Source organism: Alexandromys fortis, unplaced genomic scaffold, assembly GCF_014885135.2.
Source record: "Alexandromys fortis isolate MF-2015 unplaced genomic scaffold, M_Fortis_MF-2015_v1.1 scaffold_44, whole genome shotgun sequence".
Lineage (NCBI taxonomy): Eukaryota > Metazoa > Chordata > Mammalia > Rodentia > Cricetidae > Alexandromys > Alexandromys fortis.
The window spans coordinates 9656227-9667468 of NW_026067921.1; the positions used below are offsets into that span (position 1 = coordinate 9656227).

General features: G+C 46.8%; 1 protein-coding gene across 1 annotated transcript; it reads left to right on the forward strand.

Moving 5' to 3' along the window:
- The first annotated feature begins 1449 nt into the window (after positions 1–1449).
- Positions 1450–10960, forward strand: LOC126501210 (60S ribosomal protein L31-like). Its single transcript, XM_050141758.1, has 2 exons — positions 1450–1611; positions 10568–10960. Exons 1-2 carry the CDS (start codon positions 1450–1452, stop codon positions 10958–10960), a joined length of 555 nt encoding a protein of 184 aa, XP_049997715.1.
- Positions 10961–11242: the final 282 nt, after the last annotated feature.

Here is an 11242-nt window from a genome sequence, read left to right on the forward strand (position 1 = left end):
GCACGTGAAGGGCGTTCGAAGCATCTTCATCCTCTGTGAGCTTTTGAGTTCCATGCCCTGTGCTCTTTCTTTCCGTCATGAATGTAACTGTTTGAAGATTCTAAACAGTGATGTGGGGGCTGGAGAGATGGCTCAGTGGTTAAGAGCATTGCCTGCTCTTCCAAAGGTCCTGAGTTCAATTCCCAGCAACCACATGGTGGCTCACAACCATCTGTAATGAGGTCTGGTGCCCTCTTCTGGCCTGCAGACACACACACACACACAGACAGAATATTGTATACATAATAAATAAATAAATATTAAAAAAATAAACAGTGATGTGTCTAACCCTGAAAGAGGCTGTCTCTATCTCTCTCATTCCGTAGTCATCATTCCTTAAAGGAAACCAGGGCTTTTGGGTCTCCTGCATTCTTCTCGAGAAGGTGCTCTCTCTGTATTCCTCTTGAAGAACAGCCCTACATTTCTTGTTTTATATGCGAACACACAGTAATGTTGCCACCTTTAAAATGTTTTGGTCCTAAGAGTTTTAACATGTCTACAGGGTCCTGTAAGAACACCCCCAGTCACGGTGGAAACTGCCTCTGCTCCGGCAAATAAAAGGGATCAGTGGTTGGCAAACCTATCTGGTCTGGGGTTACCCGCCCCCCCTTAGTAATCCTCCTTTAGCTGCATACGAGGTGAGCAGACCCCTCTCGGAACAGTGCACCTAGCAATGCTGGGCCCTGCCTGCACTGCGCCACATGAACACCCCTCTTTGAACGGTAGTGCAGGCTTCTCTACCACTAATAACCATCACACATACGTTCCCAATACATCCAGGTATGAAGAGCAGAAAGGCTGTTCTGGCCTGAGCTGACTTGGGGTGCAAGCTCAGTAAGGCAAAGCTGTGTCTACAAGTGAACTTCCGGGGGGACTCCCCTATTTGCCCATCCCATGCATATGCATATGGGGAAAGCATCCCAATATGTATTAAGGGAATGGGCACGAACAGTAGGAACATCATATATCCTATACATCAGAACAAAGAACTACCTTCATTATGCCCCTTAGAAACCAAATTCATCCTTTTCTTGAAACCCATAAAAGGAAGACCCAAACCATAGCTGGGCCCTTATGTAGCCCGCTGTCAGTCTTGCTAGCACATCCCTCTACAATCTGTACTATCACTGTGCTACAGAGAAAGCTTTCCTGCGACTTTTGTCAATCTGTGTGAGCCTTGTTTTCACCTCTTTGGACAAGAGGCCAAAAACCTGGAAACATTTCACCTTGACCCTGACTGACCCCTGAGGTTAGGACCAGCCAGGATAATGTGAGAAAAATCCTTTTTCCCCCCTAACTGCTAAAAGTGCCGTCACTACTTTCTACGCTTTTCATCCTGAAGTCTGTAGCTGATGGCCAGCTGAGCTAGCCAGTGTGGTCAGAGAGCCACTGGTCTACAGCCGGACCCCCATGTCTGCCCCGCGGATAGCAGAGGATACACAGGTGAGGCTGATGGATGCCAGGCCTCAGTTCCCTGGGGGAAAGTGGATCGAAGCAGATGGCTGCTTCGCCAGGGACGAAAATGATGGCAAGGCGAAGGAGAAGCAGGTGCCCTCGCCAGCCACAAACAAGGTATCCCTTGCAATCTCCCTCCTTTTTCCTGTTGTTTCGAGTCTGTAGATCAAAACCAAACTCTTGCAGCCACTGGAGAAAAAAAGAAAAGAATCTTTTTTCCTCTCCCCCTTTCTGTTTCTCCTGCGTTTTCCATCCAGTCTCACGGGAATCGGAAGGAATGTTGCTAGGTCTTGCCCTTGGATTGTTTCTGCTTTCTAAATCAGAGTCTAACTCCGCTGCTATCTGAATTTTAAGTGTTTTTCTCTCCCGTTTGATTCTTGTTTTCTTTTAATTTAACAAGTGTCTAAGTTACGGATGTCTAGCCCTGACATTCAAACATTAAGAACACAATTTATTGCTTGTTCTGTAGCTTTGCTTGAGTGGTTCACAACCTGCCTACAGAGTCAGGCAGGTGATTAAAAGGGAAAGAAACACAAATTAAAGGTGAAAATCGCCTACTTTTATCCAGTCAGGAAATAGATTGCCTCCCAAAATGGGGACCTCTCTGTGTACGGCCGTTGCTTGACTGCTTCTCCTGTCTTTAAAACTTGTGTTGCCTGCCAGTCAGTGGGCACAGGTTAGACAATTAAAAGTCATGAGAGCATCTGCTAATGAAAGACTCTCATGACAGGATAACTGGGCTGTGGAACTGAGCAAATTAGACTCTTCCCAGAGCAAGACAAATCCACCCATCTGTCAGGTCAATGCTTGCATGGTGTGGCGGTTTGAATGAGAACGGCCCCCAAGAGGCTCATATATTTCCGTGGTTAGTTCCCAGTTGATGAACTGTTTGGGAAGTTATTAGGAGGAGCGGCCTTGTTGGAGTCGGTGTGTCACAAGAGGTTGGCTCTGAATAATCAAGAGCCCATACCAGGCCCAGCCATCCTCTGACCTTGTAAGTAAGCCTCCAGTTCAGCGCTTTCTTTTATGAGTTGCCTTGGTCAAGGTGTCTCCTCACAGCAAAAGAGTAGTAATGAAGATAGATGGATAATATGAACACCTTGTCTTCCTTCCTGTGGCTTTTAGAGATCTACTACTAAATTTTGGGGACCTCACATTCCCAGACTAACATGAGCTCTAAATGTAAGGGTTCAGGGACCCTTTCTTCTCTATAGCGTAAACTGGCATATCTCACCCTGTCGAATTTGGGAAGAATCTCCTCTTGTCTGGGTTCCTTATGAAACAGCTATGGATTTTCCCTTTCCCCTTTCCTACCCAAACTCTAAGGAAACAGGCACTCTTAGATCATGCACTTAGGACCCCAATATTCTTATAATGATTATCTTAAGTCATCCCTCCTAACAGTCCCAAATTCTCATTCAGGCAGCAACTCAACACGCATCAGCAGTTTTCCCAAGAGGCTCTCCCCGAGGGGGATCACATGGCAACCAGAGGGTGGCCCAAAGTCACGGCATTCACCCGGGAATGCTACGGTTGGACAGCAGGCCTTGTTATGACCACCTTGCAAACATGCCTTTGTTTCAAGAGATTGTTATGACCAACTTGCCATGCTTATGTTCCGTTTCTGTAACCCTGCCTGTCAAATGCTCCATCTGGAGACCCCCTTACTCTTGAACTTGAACTATAAAAACCCTCATCTTACCCAGGTACAGTGCTGATCTCTTGAATCCCCACCTTTAGGGAGAGACAGCCCATGTACACAATTTTAAAAGGTTGCTTCAATTAACTGCATGCTTTGATTAACATGGCCATGGTTTGGGTTGGTGGCCTTCCTCCTCTCATCTGTGGGATTAACAAACATGCAGAGCAGTTTTGGTCAGTCGGGATTCTTGCCTCCTTCAACTGCTACCTTTACACTTTCGGGGCTAGTACGTTCACAGTTTAACTTTAGATTTGATATTCTTATCGTGAGTTGTATGTACATATTGTGTCAAACACAGAGGATTTAAATAAGTTAAATCCAGACCTGGATCATATTTATTTATGGGGCAGGTTGAAGTTTTAGCTCAGGAGAACTTGCCTCACATGAACGCCCTGGGTTCACTTCCCAGTACTGGGGGGGGGGGGAGGGGAAGATTTATTGCTTAGAGGTTACAGAGTTTCAAATTTTAGGCTTCTATTGCCAGAATGGCCTTCAAAACTGCAAGATGATGCCTGTGCTAGTTGGTTTTCTGGTTTTTATTTGTTTCAGTTTTGCCACAGCCCTCACAGCTGGACCTTGGAAAGTTGACTGGAAGTAAGATGAGATTAAGACAGACAGACAGACAGACAGACAGACACAAGTAATGTAAGCTGTGATGGGGTGGGATGTGTGCTGGGATGGAGATGCTCCCGCAGCCAGGATAGCACAAAGGAGGCTATGACTTAGCTAATCTATGTGGGTCTCTGTCAAGAGCAGTCCCAGGGAGCTGCCCAGTCATCGCTGCGGTGGAAGCTGAGCTCTATACTTTTTGCACATTCTGTCTTTAGCTAACCGTCAGCCAATGGTCAACATCTCTACTCGGTCAACTTCTTCTACCAGGAGAAGACCTGGCCGCTCCTGAGCCGGAAGCACTGGCACCCTTGACATGGCCACACTCATGTCATGAATGCTCGTTCATACAGGGATGCACTCGCTCCCCATTCAAATTAGCACAAGCGAAGGTCATCTGAGAAGAGAGAAAACACCTCCATCAGACCGATCTGTCAGCAAGTCTGTGGGGCATCTTCCTGATTAATGATTGATGTAGGAGGAACTGGTCCACTGTGAGTGGTGCCGCCCCTGGGAAGGTTGTCCTGGGCTGTATAAGAAAGCAAGCTGAGTGGGCTGGAGAGATGGCTCAGTTGTTGAGCGCACTGGCTGCTCTTCCAAAGGATCTGGGTTTAATTCCCAGTACCCACATGTCTGTAATTCTAGTTCCAGGGGATCTGACACTCTCACACAGACATATATGCATGCAGACCATCAACGTATATATAAATAAAAAGATATTTTGTTGAAATAGGAACGGCGGGGCTGCGTCCCCAACACCCCGGCCGCTTGGCTAGCTCATGCCCGAAATAACAACACACAAACTGTATTCATTAAAGAACTGCTTGGCCCATGAACTCTAGCCCTTACAGGCTAATTCTCGCACCTGGACTAGCCCATTTCTAATAATGTGTGTAAGCACCCCAAGGTGCGCTTACCGGGAAGATTCTAGCCTAAGTCCATCGTGGGTTGCAGCTGCCTGGGAGAGCTGAGCATGGCGTCTCTGCTCCAGCAGAGCTGTCGGGTCTCTCCGGGAGCAGAGCAGAGTCTGACCTCACTTCCTCTTCCGCCCAGAATTCTATTCTGTTTACTCCTCCCATCTATGTTCCAAGCCATGAGGCCAAGCAGCTGGTTTATTATAACTTAACCAATGAAATCAACAGATTGATATATGACACTCCCACATCAATATTTAAAAAGCATGAAAGCAAGCTGAGCAAGCCATGGAGAGATGCCAGTGTGAAACATTTCTCTGAGGTCTCTGCTTGAGTCCTGCCCTGACTTCCTCCAGTGAGGGACTGTAATTGAGCTGGGATATGTAAGCCAAATAAATCCTTTCCTCCCTAAGTTACATTTGGTAATGGTGTTTCTTTCATTTTTCTTTTATATACATTAGTGTTTTGCTTGCATGTATGCCTGGGTGAGGGTGTTAGGTACCCTGGAACTGGAGTTACAGACATGTGGGTGCTGGGAATTGAACCTGGGTCCTCGGGTAGAGCAGTCAGTGCTTTTAACCACTGAGCCATCTCTCCAGCCCTGGTCACGGTGTTTCATCACAGCAACAGAAACTTAAGGCAATGTCCTTTCTCCTACAGCCTTGACAACAGACGAATCCTTGTCAACATATGAATCCCCTTCAATGTGGTCATTGCAAAGTGCTCTTTCGTCGCTTTTTACTGCATCTCATTGAACTGGCAAAGCTTAAACTCTGTGCATGCGTCAGTCACGTGCAGTTCTCCAATACTTTGTTCATATCCCTTGTGAGAGCGAGCTTGGAAGAGGTGGCACGAAGCTAAGAATCACGACAGGTACCTTACTGGTGTTCTTTGTACGGAGAGAAGACGCCAAAAAATAACATTGCATGGTACAAGCATATTTTGTGTTTCTTTATGAATGTCGAGACCACGGTGAGCTGAGTGAGCTGCCTGTAAGCATCCCCAGTTTATTCCAGGTTGTGTGAACCAGCAGGCTGGAACTCCCTGGGGGAAGGAGCTGACCAGGGATGGGACGAACTTCTCCTTCGTAGGGACTGCGCCTTCTTCTGCTCCTGACCTGGTGCTCACCACATCTCTTCTGAACACCTGGCATCTTACACGCCCTGCATGGACACAGTGCATGTGTTTGCCATTCACAGATTTCTTCCTTATGTTCACTCTGTAGCCAGCATCCCTTCTCCCAGCATGGAGACTGGTCCATCAGGGTGCTGGCCCCATCATCATTCCCTGTGATAACAGGGAGAAGTCAGACCCCTACTTCCTTCCCACTTGCTTTGCTTTGTTTTGTATCCCAGGCTGGTTTGAACTAGCTACGTGACCAAGGATGGCCTTGAACTTCTGACCCTCCCACCTCTACCTATTCTTGCTTTTTCACCTATTGACCCAACTTTCTGAGATACCTCTTTCCTGAATGAGGCCTGTACTGGGTGGAGGGTTAGACTTTGTTAGAAATCCAGGAACAAAGAGGTGGTGATCAGAGAAACACCCAGGGAGTCCCTGGGGCCATCCCTCTGACTCAGCTCCTATGTAGTGTTGGCCCGAGGACAAGGATGGACAAGTCTGAGGAGGATAAACAAGGACTAGGAAGACATTGCTATGAATGACACCAAGATTAAAGGATTAAACTAGACTGAGTGTTAAAACGAAGTTATTCTAGTTCCCAACTGCTTCCTTTGACTAAACAGTACCTGCTATTTAGAAGAAATGCTTACACACCATATTGCTTTCTATCATAGTATGAAAAGAGAAAACATATAGGCTTTGGGGATGGTGGCACTTATGAGGCCGAGGCTAACACACCTCTTTGAAACTAGGAGTTTCAGGTCACCCTGAGCAATAGTGAACATCTTCTTCACAATGTAAATTAGAGCAGGGCATGGTGGCTCATACCTATAATACTGAAAGGTTAAAGTCTTAAGTTTGAAGCCAACAAGGGCCACAGAATTAATTCTTTGCCCACCTCAGTTACATAGTGTGAGACACTGTCTCAAAATTTTTTAAGCATATATATATAATAAGAATTAAATAGGTTCATCAAAGATGCTAGCCGGGAAGTGGTGGTTCATGCCTTTAATTTCGTAGAGACAGGCAGATCTCTGTGAGTTTGAGGCCAGCCTGGTCTACAGAGCTAATTCCAGGACACCTAGGACTGTTATACACCAAAATCTTGTCTTGAACCCCTCCCCTCAAAAATTCTGAGGGCTAGTGGTATAGCTTACTGGTAGAGGGTTTGCCTAGTAGGCTTGAGGCCCTGAGTTCAATCCCAGCACCACCAAAAATAAGGGGAAAGTAACATAGATTTAGTATCTTTATTAGAGTTCACTCCAGTATACTGCTTACTGAGTATATAACATAGATTTAGTATCTTTATTAGAGTTCACTCCAGTATACTGCTTACTGAGTACAGCTTAGAAGTGTGAAGTATATTCATATTCTTGAACAACTAATTATTGTGTGTGTGTGTGTGTGTGTGTGTGTGTGTGTGAGAGAGAGAGAGAGAGAGAGAGAGAGAGAGAGAGAGAGAGAGAGAGAGATCCTCCACATGCAAGGATATGGATATGTAAAAGAACAGCTTCCAGGACTCAGTTCCAACCTAGGTTTGCAGGTTTGGTGACAAAGTGCCTTTATCTGCTGAGCCATCTCTTTGGCTGTCTTAGGGGGTTCGTATTGTTGTGATGAAACACCATGACCAAAAGCAAGTTGGGGAGGTGTGGACGGAAGTTTCTGTCCCATCCCGTCCCACAGCATTCAGTCCCAAATAAATACACAGAGGCTTATATTAATTACAAGTTGTTTGGCCTATTGTTTAGGCTTTTACTAACTATCTCTTACAACGTAAATTAACTCATAATTCTTATCTATGTTTAGCCACGTGGCTTGGTACCTTTTCTCAGGAAGGCATTCTCATCCAGCTTCCTCTGCTTCTGGATGACGACTGCATCTCTGCCTTCCCTCTTCACAGGATTCTCCTAGCCTGGTTGCCCCGCCTATACTTCCTGCCTGGCTATTGGCCAACCAGCATTTTATAAACCGATGTGAGTGACAGATCTTCACAGTGTACAAAAGCATTACCCCCACAGCAGGGAGCAAAGGGTTTATTTGGCATACACTTCCATTTTGCTGTTCATCATCTAAGGAGGCCAGGAAAGGAACTCAAACAGAACAGAAACCTAGAGGCAGGAGCTGATGCAGAGGCCATGGAGGGGTGCTGCTTACTGGCTTGCCTCCCATAGCTTTCTCAGCCTGCTTTCTTAAAGAACCCAGGACTGCTAGACAGTGGTGGCTCATTCCTTTAATCCCAGCACTCGGTGAGGCCAAAGCAGGTGGATCTCTGTGAGTTCTGAGGCCATCCTGGTTTATAAAGTGAGTTCCAGGACAGCTAGAGCTACACAGAGAAGCCTTGTCTTGAAAACCAAAACAACAACAAACAAACAAACAAACAAACAAACAGAACCCAGGACCACCAGCTCAGGATGGCCCCCTCCACAATGGGCTGGGTCCTCCCCAGGGACCACAATTAAGAACTTTGCTGCAAACTGAGACTTTTTACAGCCCTCTCTCATGGAGGCATTTTCTCACTCGAGGTTCCCTCCTTTCTGACAACACTGGCTTGCTTTATCTTCCACACAGTGGTTGCACCTTCATCTACTGCTATTTCAGCCAGCAATTGCAACATCACCGTTACTGGCCTGCTTCTCTGGCAGTGGCCCGGCTGCTCAGACCACAGCCTGCAGAAATTCTGTTCCTGCAGGCACGGGCCTTGCTGCGGCTGCTGCAGGCCGCTCTAACTAAATCTCTATTGTTTTATTCATAAATAAGACTCAAGATTTAAAGGCTGGGTGAAAACCTGCCAGCTCAGAGAGGTTGAGTAGCAACCAGCTAACCTTCTCTCCTCGCTGGCAGCTCCCCAAATGGCCTGTCCTTCTACTCCAGCAAAACAGAAAAGGCTGAAACGGGGGGGGGGGGGGGGATCCCTCCCTACTTCCTCTAGTGCACCTCTCTATTTCTCCCAGATGCCCTCTGAGGCTCTAGGATTACTTTCTGGAACTAGTTGCTAACTCAGCCTCCTTACCCAAGGTTAATTTTATTTAATTAACATAAATACTAACTCAGGGTTCCCAGTGTGATTAAATATCCACCCACACTAGCTTATGTCAAGTTGACATAAAAACCATCACACTGGCCCTTCCTTTTTGTTTGTTTGTTTTTCTGTCTCCTCTCTTTCCCCTCCCTCTGTGTGTCTGTCTGTCTCCCTCCCTCCCTCCCTCCTCTTCCTCTTCCTTTCCTCCTCCTCTCTCTCCCCTCCATGTGTGTGTGTGTGTGTGTGTGTGTGTATGTGTGTGTGTGTGTGTGTGTGTGTGTGGCCCCCTCCCTCCCTCTCTCACTGAAATGGACAGAGCCTCACTATGGAGTCCAGGCTGACCTCCCAAGCACTAGAACTATGTGAATAGCACCAGGCCATCCAGGGCTACACAGACTATCTTGTTTTAAAAAACCAAAACCAAATGAAAAGATACAAGCTTGCAAAGCTCAAGGTCAGGGACTGGACCTGCTAGGCCTTCGAAGGCCCTCAAAGCCTGATCCACTGCAGTAATGTGCCTAACTTACAGCAAAATCAGGACTAATAAAAGCAGACAAAAAGTAAGCAGACTTCACTAAAATTAAAAATATTTGTATTTTAAAGTTTACTGTCACATGTCTGGGTGCCTGAGGAAAGCAAATGTGTGCTGGCAAGATGGCTTGTCAGTGAAAGTGCCTGCTGTCCAGGCCTGACTAGAGCCAACCTTGCTGACTCCCGCACCTGAGCTGATGGTACACGTGCATGCACCCACAGCTCCCCGACCCACTCACAAAATGATGATGATGGTAACAAACTAAAGAGCAAGGAAAGAGATATCTTGATTGAGGGAGCCATTATGGGGCTAGCAAGAAACTTGGCACTACAGAAATTCCTAGGAATCCACAAAGATGACCCCAGTAAGACCCTAAGCAATTGTGGAGAAGGTGCCTGAACTGACCTTGCCCTGTAGTCAGATTGACAACTATCTTAAATGTCACCATAGAACCTTCATCCAGCAACTGATGGAAGCAGATACAGAGACCTACAATGAAGCACTAGGCTGAGCTCCCAAAGTCCAGTCAAAGAGAGGGAGGAGCAATAATATGAGCAAAGAGGTCAAGACCATGATGGGGACACCCACTAAAACAGCTGACCTGAGCTAATGGGAGCTCACCAACTCCAGCCTGACAGCTGGGGAACCAGCATGGGACCAAACTAGGTCCTCTGAATGTGGGTGACAGTTGTGTGGCTAGGACAGACTGTGGGGTCACTGGCAATGAGACCAGAACTTATTCCCAGTGCTTTGTGGAACCCATTATCTTTGGAGGGATACCTTGCTCAGCCTAGATATAGTGGGGAGGATCTTGGTTCTGCCTCAAAGTGATGAATCAGACTTTGTTGACTTCCCATGGGAGGCCTTACCCTCTCTGAGAAGTGAATAGAGTGGGTGGGGGGGGGGGAGCGAGAGGAAGGGAGGAAGAGGGAACTTGGATTGGTATGTAAAAATGAGAAAAGATTTTTTTTTAAATAAATAAATAGGAAAAGAAAAAGGGAATCAACTTTGGGCCACACAACATGCCTACAAAATCTAAAATTCTAGGGGTCAACTCAGCAGTCTGTGCTTTTTAAAAATGCTCCAAGCAAGACATACTGGCTCATGCCTGTAATCTCTGCACTGGGGAGGCTGGGGCAGGAGGATCACCTTAAATTCAAGGACTCCCTTGCCAGCTTGGGCCCAGCAGAAGGGCTCCCACAAAGAAGGGTGGCGAGAAGAAGAAGGGCCGTTCTGCCATCAACGAGGTGGTGACCCGAGAATACACCACCAACATTCACAAGTGCATCCGAGGTGTGGGCTTCAAGAAGCGTGCCCCTAGGGTACTCAAAGAAATAAGGAAATTTGTCATGAAGGATATGGGGACTCCAGATGTGCGGATTCATACCAGGCTCAATAAAGCCGTCTGGGCCAAAAGAATAAGGAATGTTCCATACTGTATCCAGGTACGTTTGTCCAGAAAACATCATGAGGATGACGACTCACCAAACAAGCTCTACACATTGGTAACTTACGTGCCTGTTACCACATTCAAAAATCTACAGACAGTCAATGTGGATGAGAACTAACCTACTGAATCTCAAATAAAGTTGGAGAACTACCAGGGGGAAGAAAAAGGACATTCTGGGCTAAGTGGTGAGTTCCAGACCAGCTGAGGTTTCAGAGTGACACACTGCTGCCATTCCTCCCCCGAAGCCTTCCAAAGCAAACCAAACAATAGAGAAGCCTGCTAGGTGACAGTGCCCCACGCCCAGGTTTGAGAATCACTGGCCAAGACACCGTGGGCGAGCCTGCCAGTCCCGTCTCAGTTCCTGTCCTTGCTGGGTGTGCATTTTCTCTGTTGTTCCCGC